This window comes from Uranotaenia lowii, chromosome 3 (genome assembly GCF_029784155.1).
Source record: "Uranotaenia lowii strain MFRU-FL chromosome 3, ASM2978415v1, whole genome shotgun sequence".
Classification (NCBI taxonomy): domain Eukaryota; kingdom Metazoa; phylum Arthropoda; class Insecta; order Diptera; family Culicidae; genus Uranotaenia; species Uranotaenia lowii.
Window position 1 is genome coordinate 80,782,195 of NC_073693.1, and position 18,779 is coordinate 80,800,973.

Here is an 18,779-nt window from a genome sequence, read left to right on the forward strand (position 1 = left end):
AACAATCATAATGGTTCTGGAGGCTATCAGACTTTGCCAGAGAAATAATTTCATACATATCGAGAACTCCCGGGAATGAAACCATGATTCCCAGGAATTGGGAATTCCCAAATTTTTAAAATTGCCGGGAATCCCCAATCGGGAAATTCCGGGATGGACACTCTAGTTTAATGTGACCAATAGCATACATAAGCAAAAAATAAGTTTAATTCCAAGATAACACATGAGAATCAGAGATTTTCGAGAAACCAAGTGTTATGAAAAAAACAAATAAAAGAATTATGTTTACTAACATTTGTGTTGCAAAAATTTGTTATGTGGGGAATGAGATACAGCGAAGCTAAGCCAAAATTTCAATTGATTGTTTGTGGGTCTTTTTTTATTCAAAGCCGGCCACAGGCAATTTACATGAAAATATTGACCTTGTTTTTAATGTAGAGAAACAAGAATAAGTTACCTTCTATATGAATCTATTAACATCAAATTCATACAACTTTTGTGGCAGGAGGAACGACAAGAAAACACAAATCCTATCTATCCAACCCAACCAACAAGTGCTGAAGTTGGACTCGGAAGATTTAGACTTTCGAGCTTTTTCAAATCTCGTTGGATCGTCTGCAAGAATGACACTCATTCTCAAGGAGCCGAGCGTACGTTGCGACTTAGCTAAGTCCCTAGCAAGCAGAATAACTCGCAGCTCCGAATTACAAAAAACTCGCAATGTGTTATGTCGGTATTCAATCATGATCGTGCCAACTCAATTGAGGGGTCGACGGCGATTGAGTTCGCTCTAGGATTGTAACACATCGCAACTGAACGTTGATCGGCTCAAACTCATTTCGTTTCCATCCTAGATAGGATTCCACGGCAGTCCTTCACCAATGATTTTATAGGGTGAGCCTAGTGTTTTCACACGTTTGACGCCATAGGACCCGTATTCGGGTGGCGGGTGTACTTCCTGGGAACCCCGTCACATAAAAAACCTGTGACTTACTCAAGTTAGCCCCTCAGTTCAGCCACACGGAGTTCTCTATCTCTACTTTCTCGCTCCAAGAATTTAATTGGGACTGGCTAATAAAATTACCAAAACTAGCGTGGCGACCAACATGTTAACAACTACCTCGACACGCTTATTTTGGAAGTTTTACTAGTCAGGCTCATGGAAATTCTCGAAGTGAAAAAGTAAAAAGGGAGAACTTCAAGATTTGCAACGTGTGGTTAAACTGAGCGGCTAACTTGAGTAAGACAGCGTCACCCGTTTTTTATTTGGCGGGCTTTCCAGGAAAAACCACGTCACCCGAATATGGGTCCCATGGCGTTGAACGTGTTAAAGAGGCTCAGCTTGAGCAACGATCCGTGGTAGTACTTTTCTGAACCTATCCCTTAATAAGAGGTATGCAGGGTAGGTATCAATCATGTCAGTTGTGCGACTGTCTAGAGTGGACTTTAGTATGAGTTACACCATTTACTGAAGCTTGCATTATTTACAACTGGAACAAACCAATTGCTTGTTTTTCGGTTGTTTATTATTCTTATCTAAGTTTGTGGCATATCGGCGAATTGAAAATCTAGTTAGAGAGCAATTAAGACAGATATGAAAATTGATAGGCTTACTACAAACAGCCAGCAGGTGCCGGGTAAAGAATCACACAAGCAGTTTCATGCTGTCGATAAGAAACAATGCCCTAGCTCACGGTTTCACCATCTATTCGTTTCTTTTACCCAAAGCGCTCTAGCTTTGACCTTTCCACCTATCAATTTTCATATCTGTCTTAATTGCTCTCTAACTAGATTTTCAATTCGCCGATATGCCACAAACTTAGATAAGAATATATCCCAGCGGCGATCAAAATAAGATAACGTCGTTTATTATTGGATTCTATTTTTTTTTTCTTACAAATGTAGCGTTTTCTTCGTACTTTTAAGAAAAAAAAACGGAATTTATTTTTCACGGTTTCGAAGGAATTCTCGAATTTTCCCTGAAACACGATGCATTAGGCGGCGCACACCTTCTTTATCTTATTGATGTCTTTGACAACCTTTCCCTTTGCCTTGAGTCTCCTCTCCAAGATTGCCCAGTATTTTTCAATAAGGTTGAACTGGGGGCAGTTTTTGCTGTGATGACAGCTTGCCAAATCTGGCCAAATGATCACGGGATGGTCGTGAGATCGAATGAACAGTGAAATTCATTTTTGGAGACACTCTTTTTGGTATAGAACCGACTCCATTATCTTTTTTGTAACGAAAACTTTCGTTTATTGCCTAAGCTGCAAATGCCCTGCAAATCTTAAGTTTTCGTAGAATTTTTTTTTGGCAAAAGAAATTTAAATTTGACTGGAATATCCCCCTGCTCCGTTGGCAAGTAAAGTTTTTGACCTGGGATTTGCTCGAAGTCAGCCTTGACATAGGATTGGCCACACTATTCTATTTTATGGTCCAATTCGGCTGTTTGCTAGCTCGGTACTACGTGATTCCTTCCCGAAGTCGGATTCTTCTCACGATACTATGGGCAGCACAGAATTTTCTGGCCCAATGACGGTCCGACATTCGGAATTCATCTTTTTCGTCTTCAAAATCTTACCACGCAGTTTGCGGTCGACATTTTCTCTCCGACGATTGGCTTAAGGCTCTCGAATCGTTGTTAATGTTTCCTTATACCGTTTGAATACGAGCCAGATCAAATGTTCTAGAAAAATGTGCCAAAATAAAAAAAATAACAATGCTTGTAGTTTAAAAAAATTTAACAAAATAATTGTTTGAGTAATTGAACTTTGTTTGAAAAATTTCACAAAATGTAACTTGAAGATCTTTTTTCATCACTTTAAAATGTTCAGTACATGGGAAAATTATGAAGAAAAATATTTGCTCCAATGTATCAACCGTTCGAGCGTAAAATGAACTTCATAATGCCATATTTTCAAAGTAATGGAAAACTCTCAACTTTTTTCAGATTTTTTTTTTCTAAAATGTTGATTATGGGTACAATTGATCCCCTAGAGTTGGGTACAATTGATCCCCCTTCCAAACGGCATATTCTTCTTCTGAATTGATCGTTATGATTGCTGTTTACGAAATTACTAATATTTATTCAAAAACTAATATTTATCAAACAATTGTCTGAAGAAAAAAGCAAAAATAATTTATTTTCTTTTAATTATAAAAAATAGCGCTTTTAAGTATGCAATGTTGTTAGCGTTGAGACAAAGTTATAGAATTTTCTTCTTATGACTGCTATAAATTGTTTAATGAGAACAAACATGACCAAAATAGTCAATTAACACTCTATCTTGGAGTTTTGTTTGATTTTTATACAAGGATTAGGCCTTGTATATAAAAGATCAAGTCTCCTTCAATAGAGGGATCAAGCATTTTTTTTACTCCCACGAAAATGCTTCTAGTTCATCAATGGGTTCAAGTATCGTTCTAATTTTTGGAGCATAGAAACTTGAAGTTACAAGCTGTCAGAAAATGTCAAAGATGGCGAGTTGCTAAATTTTTCCAAAAAGATATGGTGAAAATAAGAAAAGGGGATCAAGTATCCCCACTCTCCCCTATACCAAATTGGTTAGCCAGTGAAGTCATTAATAAGTGTGGAAGGGGATGTTCTCTTGGACAAAGATTTGCACAGTTTGAAGGCGCGTTTTTGCTCTGAACCACTGCTCAGAACCAATTTAAAATGCTAAGGATGAATAAAAAACACACCTGTCGTGCCTAGACATTGTCCAAAATTCTAAAAACTCATTCATTTAATTTATTCTTTGTCGTGAAAATTGTTTTATGGTCAGACCTGTTTAAGACTGGAAAAACATAATCAGCCCATCATAACTAAAATTTCACTTAGAAATTTGCTCATTTTTGCTATCAATTTTTCTTCCGCAGGACGTTGGCAACGAAACGTACGACATCTGTGACACCAGCGTGCTCAAGAAGAAGATCATCGTCACCTACGGGCAGAGCGTCCATCTGGGGTGCTTCGTCAAGGTGCCGGAGATTCTGAAGGACCAATCGGTGACCTGGTATCATCACTCGAAGGAGAAGGGTCGCTACGAGATCAAGTACAACCCGACCAAGTACATCGAAACGACGGAACGAGGCCTGGTGGTGATTTCGGTGAACGAAGCTGACGGGGGGCGGTACGATTGCCATCTCGGGGGGTCTCTGCTGTGCAGCTACAACATCACCGTCGATGCCCATCGGTGAGTGGTTCAATTTTTGTTTTTACTTCAATACTCAGAATTGTAACCTCTTGTCCGTAGAAAAATTTAAAAAAAAATAACATAAAAGCATGCTTCTACAAACAAATCTGTTTTTTCTTCAATATTTTCTCCCATTCAGGTGTACGCCACCAAACAAGAGCAACGACTATCAGAAGATCTACTCCGACTGGTGCCACGAGTTTGAAAAGTACAAATCGGCGATGAAGACCTGGGAGAAAAAGCAAGCAGTAAGTTTCTTTCCCCTTTGCCTCCTTTAGCTAAGAGCTAGAAGAATCATCATCTGACGCGAAAAAAAAGGGTTTTAATCTCCGGTTGCTGCAAAACGGTATAAGCAGGAACGAAGCGCGGGATACGAAACAGATTTCTCCCAGAATTCCACCGAAGACGAACGACCCATTCCAGACTCATTAGTCCAAATGGGGCGAACAGAATCGTTAAAGATTTTACTGTTGTTGTCCTTTCGGGGCAATGTGGGTGGATTTATTTCAATCGGTTTTTATTTGTTTTATTTCCTTTCTTTTTCTGGAACCGATACTTTCACCCTTCAGAAATGTTGGCTCACTTCAAGGCATGTGTTTCGTTCGTTTATTTTTACTGCCATTACGGCGCGTCGCGTCGTCTTCATCGTCGTTAATCTTTGCTCGGGCAAATTTTCAGTACAGCAACGATTTCGATGCTGCACCGGAATGCAAATAAAAGCTTAATGGCTTGATGGGTTACTGATGAGTTTTAGCGGGAATCTGCGTGAGATTCAATTGAAGTTTGAAATTCAATTGAAAAAAAAAATTTCTCTTGAATTTAAAGCCATACTTTTTTAAATGAAGGAGTTATATGTAATAAGAATGAAAAATAATAATTAAACTATTGGAGATGTATTTTTAACACAATTTTTCCAAAAAGGTCTACTTTTGTGTCAATTTATAACCTTAATTTGAAAGACAATTATTTTTAAATGACTCGTGTTCATGTCTTGCCAAATAACAAAATGTTACAGTTTTTTTAATACAATAAATAAACGCACTATATACACTCATAAGTATGGTTGCTAGAATTTTTTGCGAACGCAATTTTATCAAAAACCTGGCAAAATCCGAAAACTTGATTTCAAAACATTCAATCCAAAAAGTGAGTAATATCCGGGTAAGTTAGATTTAATACCAAGAATTATCTAACAACAAAAACAAGAAAATAAAACATTTGACAAACTATTTTTTCTCATCAAACATATAAACAGGTTTCAAATTGTAGTGACTTGAAAAAAAAACATCATTATTTTAATAAAACTCGTTTAAAACATTCTGTTTTTGGAAGCAAAAATCGAAAATTTGAATAACTCTATATGCGTTTTATGTTCGATTTTGCGAAAACAGTGAAAACATCCGGGCAAAATCCAAGCATTTTTCAAGGATACCCTGATAATCGGGTAGAACCGGACTTTTCCGAAAATTTGTGTCAAATTCAGCACGTCCAGATAAAACTTGGCAATCTGGCAAGTTTACTCATCAGGCTGAGATGAACTTTTCCCAAATCCACATACCAATTTTACTTGAAGAAAAAAGTATTTCATGTTGCGAAACAATAATTTTTTTACTATCCATAGAAGTAAACAAATTTTAAGAATCCTACATCTCAAGACTACTTTACAGAACTGTTACTAAAATAGCAATATGAGGTGTAAGTCCAATGATCTAATAAAAAGTGATGTAAAAAAAATCACCGGATAAAGGAAGATCATTCAGGGATTCAGGGAATTAAAAACTTAAAAACTAAAAACAACATTCCGGTTGTTTAAAAAATCTATCTACAAATTTTTAAAACAAAATTCTCATGTTATTTGCAATTCTCAACCAACATTATTTCCGAAAAAGATTAAAATAATTCATGGTTAGATTTCAATTTTTGAACGCATTTTGTTAAAGCTGAATTTATATTTTATTAAAAAATATTGTTTATTGTTTTTCAAAAATTCTTATTTTTTAAAGTTCAACTATGGCAGATGATGCTAGATGAAAAAATAGAATTTTTGAACCGAGTGAACTCAAAATAAACGGTTCAAATCATACAATAAAAAGTAACGTTTGAAATAATACAAGGGCAAATATATTGATAGTTTTGATCGTATTATCCTTTGTAAAGTACGTATGATTTCTGTCATTATTGCAGTTAAGAAAAAAAAATTTCAACATAGATTATATTAAAAAGCATGTTTTTGCTCATTCAACATTCATCACAAACTAATGGTTTTATCTTAACTCATATGTATATAAACAAAACAACAAATTTTGCATTTTTGGCCAAAACATGAAAAAAAACTGAAGTCTGTGATTTAGATCTTGAAACGAAAACTAACTTTTCAACTTCGCGCAATTACTGCTTTTTCAGTTTTAACCTAGCTGAAATTCGATGTCTTTTCCTGCATCTAGTGAGAAGACAGTAGAAAATAATTTTCTAACAGATTTTGCGGATTTCTATCACTTTTTTTAACATATTGGTAAATATAGTGTAATTTGCCGTACTTTGGATCTTTTAAGCAGTGGTTTATATAAACCCATGTTTTTTCTCATACATGGACGGGTGTTTTTTGGTTTTCATAAAACCCATTCATAATTTATGGTCTTATCTGAAAGTTTCAATGAGAATTTTTATCCTAGATTTTGCCTTAGATTTACAAAAATATAGATGACCAATGTTTCCTACTATGAACCTACTGTGCCTGCTTCGTTACTGTACTAACACCCTTTGTTGGATCTAGACTACAGGGTGCGGCGATTGAACTGCTAAAATGCCAGTAAAAGGTTAGACTTCTCTAAAAAACATCAAAACCTAAGTTAATCTTTCATTTTAAATTTAAAAAAATACGATGAACTTACATTATCGATTACTTTTACCTATTCTCCGGGTTTTCCAATGGTTTTCTGTTTATTTTTTAGGAAAAAGACAGTATTGTTGATATTCATCACAGCAATGATAGTTTCCCTCAAATTTAGACTTGACCTGTTAAATTATGTGATTTATTTTTAATCTTTCTTAAGTCTTGAAATGCTTCCCGCTAATTGAGCTCTCTGGTTTACCAGTAAAGATAAACAACTTTTTCGAAACGTTGAAAATTTTATTAGAATTATCTTTGAATGGTAAATAAAATAAAGGAAGCATAAGAGTTTATTATTTGCATGGGATTATCTGAAATCATCACAAACGAAATGAGTTATTTCCGATATTTGGCACTTTAGAATCAAAGTAGGCTCTATTTCCAAAGCAAAAGAATTTACCCTAGGTTAAAGGGTAAAACAATATTAAAACTTATTAAGATTTTAAAAATTGTACTTCCTTTTTGAATACCAATATTTCATCAAAATTCATGCTGCTACTTCAATTACGACTTTCTATGCGAAGATTTTGTAAAATTTTAAATTTGTAAAAATATGACATGCTTAAAACTCTGATTCCAAAATTAATAATTCATTTTACAATTGTTTACTCTTTGTTTTCTTACATACACTTCAACCAAAATGAAAGTGATTGGATGGTATTTCCAAAATATATTTTTTTCTTGAATTTACATTTTGAAATGACGTCAATTAAATGAAAGTTTCTTGTTTCAGGATTTCATTTTCTGGCCTGTAAAATTTTACAATCAGTAGGTAAATGATTATATTTTCAATATTTCATTATGTTAAAATTTTTAAAGTATTATTTTATTTTATAGGAAGAGTGAAGATACTTGTTTTTTTTCTTATTTTAATTATATCATATAATCATGCAAAATCTAAATATAAAAGTTCCATTGACTTTTTTGGTCATGTAAGTTATAATTTCACACTTTATAAGTTTCAGGCAAAAGTCATTCAAAAAGATTTTCTTCTACAATAATGTCATAGCATACTTAAAGGCGTAATTTGCAAATTTTCAGGTAAAAGCACCTTTTCAACTCCATCAATCATCAAAAAATGTTTAAATAAATTTAATATTTAGGATACATATTAATAATTTTGTGTTTCGCAATGATGAACATCCCTAAGAAAAAAATGAATCATTTTAGTCTTAAGGGATTTATTGAACCCATAACATACATTTTTCAAAACTTTTTGTTAAAAAATAAAATGAGAATCTATTATGGCTTTGAAAATATGGCATAAAGAAATTCAAATCATACTCTTACAATTGACATATTGGAATTATAATTTTTATTGTTAATTTTTCGTGGGGGAAACATTCAAAATGATAAGAAAAGATCTTAACGTCTCATTTTGTTAGATTCCTCGAACTAAGTGCAATATCTCTAAAAATATTTTTTTAATTTTTTTTAGAAAACAGGTTTGTTGTTTTGTTCTATTTAGAACATTTGATCTTTGTAGGACATGTGTTCAAACTCTCCATTATAAGTAATATCTATAAGTATTCTTTATAACAAAAACGGGTCTCAATTTTTCATAATGAGAAAAGATTTCCAAATGAAAAAAAAAATGAATTTTTGGCAGCATTAAATGTTTTTATCGTTTATCTTGATAAATATTCAGTAATTCACTTTATTTTATTTCCATTTCTTTTTTTTTGCGAGTGAGAGCACCCTCTTACAAAAATGTTGTTGAATTTTATCGACGTTTTTCGGCGAGTTTCACAAATTAAAAACGGTTTTTTACAAGTTGTCCAGACGTTTCGAGCAACTTTGCCATTCGCTCCTCTTCAGTGGACACTAAAACATATTATAAATAACCGGTACAAAAGCGCTAATCCGCTATTCGCTAGTTAGTCCGCTAACTTTTCGTTAGCGGTTTAATTTTGCCGCTAAGTTTTGATTGATCTAGCGAATTAAAAAGTTCCGCTATTATTTGGTTCTGCTAATTGAATACCGCTAACTCCCATATATTTGTATCAATCTCTCAAATTATTAGTGACAGAATAAACTTTTTGTCATTAATCAAGTTAAAGTGACATGGGCCATCATTCTGATTGCTCAATTGGATCAATTGGAGGAATGCGTACTCGAGTTAGAGAAATGATGTATTTAGTGTCATTTTTTTTTCTCTTTTAGCACTTTTTTTTCGCAAAATTTTCAGAAGAAGATAACACCTAGGTGTTAAACAATACAAAACTATTTTTAACAACTTTTCATCAGCATTTGCTTTCAAGTGGTTGAGATATTTACTTTTCACAATACAGTTTCTTAGAGATTTTACAGATCAGTTCATATAAAAATTTGATAGAATCACCATTGAAGCTTTCGTTTTAAGTTCAAATAGAAATTGCATAAATATTCACGTTTGACAATGCTCCAGCAAGTTTGAAAAAGGAGTAAATAGGTTAAAGATTTTAAGTGAGGATAATGTAAAATAATGCTAAAAACAGCAAAATGAAATGAATTGCACAAAAGATTGTTTGCAACAAAATTGCATTTATCTACTTTGCACAAAACCGTTAAGTCGAGTAAATTTTTAACCAAAATTGAAATAAAAAAAAATGAAATATAGCTCCCATCTTCCATATTTCGTTTTTTTGCTCTTGAAATTGTTCGTAAATTTGGTTGTTTTTATTCGTAGAACACAAAAACTTGTAAAAATTCCTATTTTTGACAGTTTTGGTTTGCTCATAAAGTTTAATGAAAATTCGATCAATTTATCTAATTTCAAATTAAGTAAAGGAAATTTTATTTATTCCTCCTTAAAGAGTTTTAGAAATCAAAGGGGGAAGGGCGTGATTTAAAAAGAATTTGATATTTGTTCCGACCTTAATGTTGATTAGCGATTAGCGATTAGCGCTTTAAGCTTAAAGCGATAACTTTTCCTGCACATTTAGCGTATTTAATAAGCGGTCACTAACTTTTTATGAGTTAGCGATTTAATCAGCGGCGCTAATTTTTCAGTTAGCGATGCCGAACACTGTAAATAACAATAATTTTAAAACAGCATACGATCCCGTCTTTTCCAAATTAACACAGACACTGACACACAAATGTAAACGAAAAATAAAACAACCTGAGCCAGAACAAAAAGTATGGACGAAAGTTAGTAATTTGTAAGTTTGAAATCAAAGATTGTAATTGTAGTGTTAAATTGTCATTTAAAATATATTTTAGTGTTCACTGAAGAAGAGCGAACATAAATTCACCTACATTTTAAATGATTTGCATAACGAAAAATTTTTACTTTTTAAGAGCGACACACAAATAGCAACACCAGCATTAGCGTCACGTTAAAATACTTAAGTCGATTATTACAAGTGTTGAATGTTAATAACACTTGTAATAATCGACATTTGACATTTGACTTAAACAATGATTTTAAACAATGATTCATTTTATTGAATACCTACTATAAAAATATCATGAACAAAGACGCTCTACGCTTTTGAATGAAAATTAGGGTCCTGGAAATGATTTCTGAATGATTTCTTAAAACTCGTGATAAAATCGAAACAATAACCGTGATAAATTCGAGCGTGCATTTGGTGAGTATTAATAAAATTGAACAGTGATAAAATCGAAAAACTACTGTAAATCACCTTATTACGTTAAAACTCGTCTGGGTAGCGAATTCGAAATGCATTGAATGATTTGACACAATATAGCGTGAGTGCTCCTACTTTGGACCTAGAGCCTACTTTAGTCCTAAAATGCCGAAAATTGTAAATAATTAATTTTTCTAGCATATGATAAAGATACTACTATGCACACAATGAACTCTTATTCTGCATGAATCCTACCATACCGCTTTTCGCCATTAAAAGTCTTTCTGATGAAATTTTCAACGTTTTTAAAAATGTCTTTTCTAATAAGTGGTTATTCAGACTGCTCACATAGTGGGGCGCGGTTTGAGAAATCAGAGTAGGGGGAAGTGTTCCTAAATGCGCATGTTGGGTAATATGCGCATACAGCCGATTGACGATATGGCTAAAGATTCATCATATCTAATCAGTGCAGTTTGAGGGTAATACGCTTTTAACACATGGCATCAAAAAATGAAATTGTTATATAAAGTCGAAAAAATTTAAAAATTCAAACAAGATTTTTGTCAGTTTTGTTATAATATATTGAACTTTAATTATTGTGCGTACAGATTCTGTGAACAAAAATTTTAATTGTTTTTCTTTCTCATTCATCTGGAAATCGGAATTTCAACAAATTGAAGCTTTTGGCAAAGTTGTAAATGATAAGATATTGGAATAACAGACAGGTTCTGAATGCCCATATCAAGGCAGGTTAAATGCCTATATCAAGAAAAATAGATTATTCTTATAAATTTTTTACTTTCTTCCATTTAAACATTAAATGTACGCTCAAATCACGATCTTACAGCGAAAAAAGAAGAACTTCATACTGATCTGACAGAAATACAATATGAACAAAATATTACCATGAAATATGACCATATGGAAAACTTAACTATGTTTCAAGCAAAAAAAACTAGTAATGTAAAAAATTTCACCAAAATTTCAGCCTTGACGTATGCTTAACATCCGTTTCTACCATTTTCAATTAAATAATTTCAAAATATTGCAAGTGTAAATGAAATATAGCTTAAAACATAAATATGCGCATTTAGCCCGCCGGTTTCGGAAATCGGCTATTTTGACTTCTTTTATTATAAAATTATTTCCACAAAAACTGTAAGAGATTTTAACAGAAAAAATGCTCTAACGTATAGAAAACAGATGTCCGCTCATGTGCATATAGTTTTCAGACTCCTATCTATCGGAATATGGGAGAAAATGAGGGTTTTCCTTAATATGCGCATATAGCCTACCCTCTCCCCTATCCCCTAAATAAAGAAAAATCCCTTTCATTTACTGTCCAAGCCAAAGTTAAAAGGGAAATTACTTTCACTGTGATCAATATGAACTACACTACCTATTTTTCCTGAACTAGATGAAAATCAATGGAAAACCCGAAAAGTTTGTAAAGGGTCCAAAAATAGGAAGCTTTTGACTTTGATGTTCCATTTTTAGACCTGACATCAACAAAACTTTGGTTCATCACCCACAAATCAACAAAGGTGCGAATTTTTAATTCGGGCACAATTGAGAACCAATATTGAACATTTCTAACATTTTTTGTCAGCTTTACGCAAATAAACAACAAGTATGTAAACACAAATAAGTTTCAGATATCGCTCTACTGATGATGAGATATTAAAGCAGAAATTTAAGGGTTTTAAATCGTTAAAAATCTGTAATAACTTTTAATGATAAAATTCGATTAAAGATAACATTTTCGATTCATTTGTTAATTTATTTTCAAAAAATCATACTTTTTATAGGTATTTTAGATCCGGGTCCAATGGAAGGAACCAGTTTAGTACCAAAATAGGAACAGTAGGTTCAAAGATGGAAATTTTGATAGTCCATATCTTTGCAAATCTTTCAATAACGGCGAAACCTATGCTGAAAATGTTCATTGAAACTTGCAGATTAGATCATGAACTATAAATAAATTTTCTGAAAAATATAAACCTCACGCCCATTTCTAAGAAAAACATTGTTTATTTGAAACCCACCGCTTAAAGGGTCCAAAGTAGGGCAACTAACCCTAGTATTATATTTTTATTAAAACCTTGAGAAAATGGTGGTATTGTTGAAGACTAATTAAAGCACATCAAGCTTAATGATTTAAAGTCCCTGAAGGCTTTAGAAACCATCTACGACCCAAAAACTTCCAGATAATAAATTTAACGACGATCGGTTCACTAATTTCCGAGTCTATAGAGAACAGACAGCCACACAGACAACCATTGATATTTATTTTTATAAATTTAATTAAGAATCACAATGTTCGAAAAAAAAATTCTCGTATTGAGATAATTTTTTGATTCCAAAACTATTTTTTTTTAAATTGAATTTGCAATATTTTTTTGAAATTGATAATTAGAATAACAATGTGGCAATTCAACTTCAACAGCTATTTCTCAACGCAATAAAAAATGACTTAAATGGATTGCCGGAAGTAGGCATTGCCTTGCAAGAATGTCAAAATTTAAGCTCTATGGAAAAAGTTTTTCCTGAAGAAAGAAAATATTAACAAATTCATTAAATCGAATTTTGAATTCAGCTGATTTTCACCGCAAAAGGTGAACATAATAGAGAAGTGCGCTGTATAAAATTGAAACGAAACGGATATATCACCGAAAAAATATAAAGAGGCAAATCGGCTTCAGAAGCTTCGGTTGCTATGGACTCCAGCATCAAAACATCACCAGCCCGATAACTGCACGGGCATATATCGCACGGATACCAAAAACGCACGGATCCGAATCAGCAAAAATGTATCCTCTCGAAGACAACTTATTTTCCAGCATGCTTTCATGTTTTAGCTATTTTGCTCAAAGAATAAAAAGAAGAAGAATAAAAACTAAGTTCTTCAGATTGCCAAGTTTAACACGAACTTTCCCGGATGTTTGACTTAAAATTTAGGAAAAGTACGGTCCGGCCCTGTAAGTTTTGTTGAAAAAAGCCTAGATTTCGTCCGGATTTTTTCGCTGTATTTACAATATATAATCATAAGCTCAAGTTGAATGATTATAGTTTATGGTTTTGGCGAACAAAAATGAACTTTATTGAACAAGTTCTATCTTAATAATCATGAACGATTTTCTTAAAAAAAATACGATTTTAAATCTGCTTATGAATTTTGATAGAACATAAAATCAAGAATTCCTTCTTGATTTTTATTGAACAAATCCATCGTTTTAACCAAAATTTTGCGGATATTTACAGGATTGTGGGTTGAAATTTTTTAAATCAAATGGTTGGTTTTTGCCAGGTTTTTAAATAACATTGCCTGGAATCTGGCAATTGGTTTGATCATATTAAGGATTATAAAGAATGCTAAAGTGTGATTGTTGTCTAAGATACTTTCGTATCCACCGGGTTTCTTAAAAAGTATCCAATCATTATTGAACAAAATTTATACAATATCACTGTGCTCACTTCTTATAGTTGGAATGATTCAAAAAGGTACATATTTGAGGAAAACTTTTGAGATGTGATGATTCTTCTAGATTAAAGGCAAGGAGCATTTTGGATGTTTGTTCCTCGACTTTTGATCTCGTCATCTTCGCCAATCGTAACTTTACGACCTCGCAAAACACTGTCCATCTGTTTTTTACCGTTTGCGGTTTTCTTTTCTCTTCCCCAGCAATGTTCATCCAAGCAAAACTACAGCAATCAACATCCTAACGATGTTTTCCAACGCAATCCCAACGTCTGATATCAAGGTAAGCAAGATGGCCAATCAAGGACGGTTGATCCTGAATTGAAAAATTATCATCATTGATTTCGATTGAAAGACGCTGACTGACATTGTTTGATTGTTTTATTTTTTTTTTTCTCTTCCTTTTTCCAATTTTTCTCCACCCTGGCTTGGAACCACCATTCTCGCGAAACGGAATCTTGCTGCCCTCCAGGACCAAATTTTGACACTTCAACATCGAATAGCTTGTCCACTACCTTCGGTAGGGTACTACAATCAACTAAATGAACTGTGATACCCTTAATGATCCAATAATAAGAGAAAGAAAGAGCGAGAGAGAATGAAAGATAAAAGCAATCTCGAAGTACGACTACATATGCTGTGTGTGTGTGATTGACAATTTGGATCATTGAACATAACATTTCCTAAGCTAACCGGAAATAGTTCAATGTTAAGGTTACAATTGTTTTAACAGAATCACACAGCTATGGGAAAGAATGTAAAGAAAAAAAAAAAGAAAAAAAAATCAAAAATAAACCCACACACTATTAGCGAATTCCAACGAGCTTGCGAACGATCATCATTATAGAACTTGCCATCACATTATTCAAATCTCATACAAAACCCAGGCTTCTCTTTTTTCTAAAATAAACAAAAAGTCTAACAAAATTTACAAAAAAAAAAAACAAATCGAACAAACGATTAACAGAACAGAGAGAGTGCATGTTGAAACCGGAAGTGAAGCACGGTTGAGGTTGTCATTTTACTTATTTTTCGTTTTTCATCTCTATCTGGACGTCCGTGGTCGTCGACGAGGAGGCATCGCGAAGCGTTTTAAGGTAAGTTCCTAGAAACATTTAAATAAAACCAACAAATTTTATGATATATTTTTTTAAAATTAAGGTGCAAATACATAAAACCCACTCTAAGTTTTCTGATAATTCTGATAATGACAAAAATGACGAAAATGACAAAAATGACAAAAATGACAAAAATGACAAAAATGACAAAAATGACAAAAATGACAAAAATGACAAAAATGACAAAAATGACAAAAATGACAAAAATGACAAAAATGACAAAAATGACAAAAATGACAAAAATGACAAAAATGACAAAAATGACAAAAATGACAAAAATGACAAAAATGACAAAAATGACAAAAATGACAAAAATGACAAAAATGACAAAAATGACAAAAATGACAAAAATGACAAAAATGACAAAAATGACAAAAATGACAAAAATGACAAAAATGACAAAAATGACAAAAATGACAAAAATGACAAAAATGACAAAAATGACAAAAATGACAAAAATGACAAAAATGACAAAAATGACAAAAATGACAAAAATGACAAAAATGACAAAAATGACAAAAATGACAAAAATGACAAAAATGACAAAAATGACAAAAATGACAAAAATGACAAAAATGACAAAAATGACAAAAATGACAAAAATGACAAAAATGACAAAAATGACAAAAATGACAAAAATGACAAAAATGACAAAAATGACAAAAATGACAAAAATGACAAAAATGACAAAAATGACAAAAATGACAAAAATGACAAAAATGACAAAAATGACAAAAATGACAAAAATGACAAAAATGACAAAAATGACAAAAATGACAAAAATGACAAAAATGACAAAAATGACAAAAATGACAAAAATGACAAAAATGACAAAAATGACAAAAATGACAAAAATGACAAAAATGACAAAAATGACAAAAATGACAAAAATGACAAAAATGACAAAAATGACAAAAATGACAAAAATGACAAAAATGACAAAAATGACAAAAATGACAAAAATGACAAAAATGACAAAAATGAAAAAAATGACAAAAATGACAAAAATGACAAAAATGACAAAAATGACAAAAATGACAAAAATGACAAAAATGACAAAAATGACAAAAATGACAAAAATGACAAAAATGACAAAAATGACAAAAATGACAAAAATGACAAAAATGACAAAAATGACAAAAAATGACAAAAATGACAAAAATGACAAAAATGACAAAAATGACAAAAATGACAAAAATGACAAAAATGACAAAAATGACAAAAATGACAAAAATGACAAAAATGACAAAAATGACAAAAACGACAAAAACGACAAAAACGACAAAAACGACAAAAATGACAAAAATGACAAAAATGACAAAAATGACAAAAATGACAAAAATGACAAAAATGACAAAAATGACAAAAATGACAAAAATGACAAAAATGACAAAAATGACAAAAATGACAAAAATGACAAAAATGACAAAAATGACAAAAATGACAAAAATGACAAAAATGACAAAAATGACAAAAATGACAAAAATGACAAAAATGACAAAAATGACAAAAATGACAAAAATGACAAAAATGACAAAAATGACAAAAATGACAAAAATGACAAAAATGACAAAAATGACAAAAATGACAAAAATGACAAAAATGACAAAAATGACAAAAATGACAAAAATGACAAAAATGACAAAAATGACAAAAATGACAAAAATGACAAAAATGACAAAAATGACAAAAATGACAAAAATGACAAAAATGACAAAAATGACAAAAATGACAAAAATGACAAAAATGACAAAAATGACAAAAATGACAAAAATGACAAAAATGACAAAAATGACAAAAATGACAAAAATGACAAAAATGACAAAAATGACAAAAATGACAAAAATGACAAAAATGACAAAAATGACAAAAATGACAAAAATGACAAAAATGACAAAAATGACAAAAATGACAAAAATGACAAAAATGACAAAAATGACAAAAATGACAAAAATGACAAAAATGACAAAAATGACAAAAATGACAAAAATGACAAAAATGACAAAAATGACAAAAATGACAAAAATGACAAAAATGACAAAAATGACAAAAATGACAAAAATGACAAAAATGACAAAAATGACAAAAATGACAAAAATGACAAAAATGACAAAAATGACAAAAATGACAAAAATGACAAAAACGACAAAAACGACAAAAACGACAAAAACGACAAAAACGACAAAAACGACAAAAACGACAAAAATGACAAAAATGACAAAAATGACAAAAATGACAAAAATGACAAAAATGACAAAAATGACAAAAATGACAAAAATGACAAAAATGACAAAAATGACAAAAATGACAAAAATGACAAAAATGACAAAAATGACAAAAATGACAAAAATGACAAAAATGACAAAAATGACAAAAATGACAAAAATGACAAAAATGACAAAAATGACAAAAATGACAAAAATGACAAAAATGACAAAAATGACAAAAATGACAAAAATGACAAAAATGACAAAAATGACAAAAATGACAAAAATGACAAAAATGACAAAAATGACAAAAATGACAAAAATGACAAAAATGACAAAAATGACAAAAATGACAAAAATGACAAAAATGACAAAAATGACAAAAATGACAAAAATGACAAAAATGACAAAAATGACAAAAATGACAAAAATGACAAAAATGACAAAAATGACAAAAATGACAAAAATGACAAAAATGACAAAAATGACAAAAATGACAAAAATGACAAAAATGACAAAAATGACAAAAATGACAAAAATGACAAAAATGACAAAAATGACAAAAATGACAAAAATGACAAAAATGACAAAAATGACAAAAATGACAAAAATGACAAAAATGACAAAAATGACAAAAATGACAAAAATGACAAAAATGACAAAAATGACAAAAATGACAAAAATGACAAAAATGACAAAAATGACAAAAATGACAAAAATGACAAAAATGACAAAAATGACAAAAATGACAAAAATGACAAAAATGACAAAAATGACAGAAATGAAAAAAATGAAAAAAACAATCACAAAAATCATGAAATGTAAATGAAAATAACAAAAGTAACAAAAATGACAAAAATTATTTAAATAACAAAAATGACAAAGAAGTTTTTGATCACATTTAATAAGGGTGTTAAAATTTTTGTTTTTTTAAGTCGTTTTCAAAATTGATTAATTTTGTCCTTTCTTAAATCTTATATTTAAAATTATTATCATCTGAGGTTTTTTCCCATTTTTTTTTTGTTTGATTTGAAATTGTTCAAATTTTTCCAAGTTTTAATTCTTTTGTAAAATTGTCTCAAGTAGGTTTTAGTTTTTCTTGTAGTTTTTGGTTTTTTCAGGAATTTATATGATAATTTTTTTTCTCAGTATTCTGATATTCTGTTTTTATTTGAATCTTTGATTTATTTAATTTCAAGTTATCTTACCTTTGGAGGAACAGAAATTCAAATTTTTTGTTGTTTGGAACATTCCTCAGACAGATTTGATCCTTTTACGGTCTTTCAAATTTATTTCATTAATTAATTTTTGAATT

General features: G+C 31.2%; 1 protein-coding gene across 2 annotated transcripts in view; it reads left to right on the top strand.

Annotated features, from left to right (window-relative positions):
• LOC129750510 (semaphorin-2A) overlaps positions 1–15,087 on the top strand; it is a 402,306-nt gene extending 387,219 nt beyond the window's left edge. For both annotated transcript variants that reach the window (XM_055745474.1, XM_055745473.1), the window contains 4 exons: positions 3,880–4,196; positions 4,336–4,444; positions 14,344–14,422; positions 14,612–15,087. In XM_055745474.1, coding sequence (XP_055601449.1) covers positions 3,880–4,196; positions 4,336–4,444; positions 14,344–14,415 — 498 coding nt within the window. In that variant the 3' untranslated portion in view covers positions 14,416–14,422; positions 14,612–15,087. The remainder of the gene's footprint in view (positions 1–3,879; positions 4,197–4,335; positions 4,445–14,343; positions 14,423–14,611) is intronic.
• Positions 15,088–18,779: the final 3,692 nt, after the last annotated feature.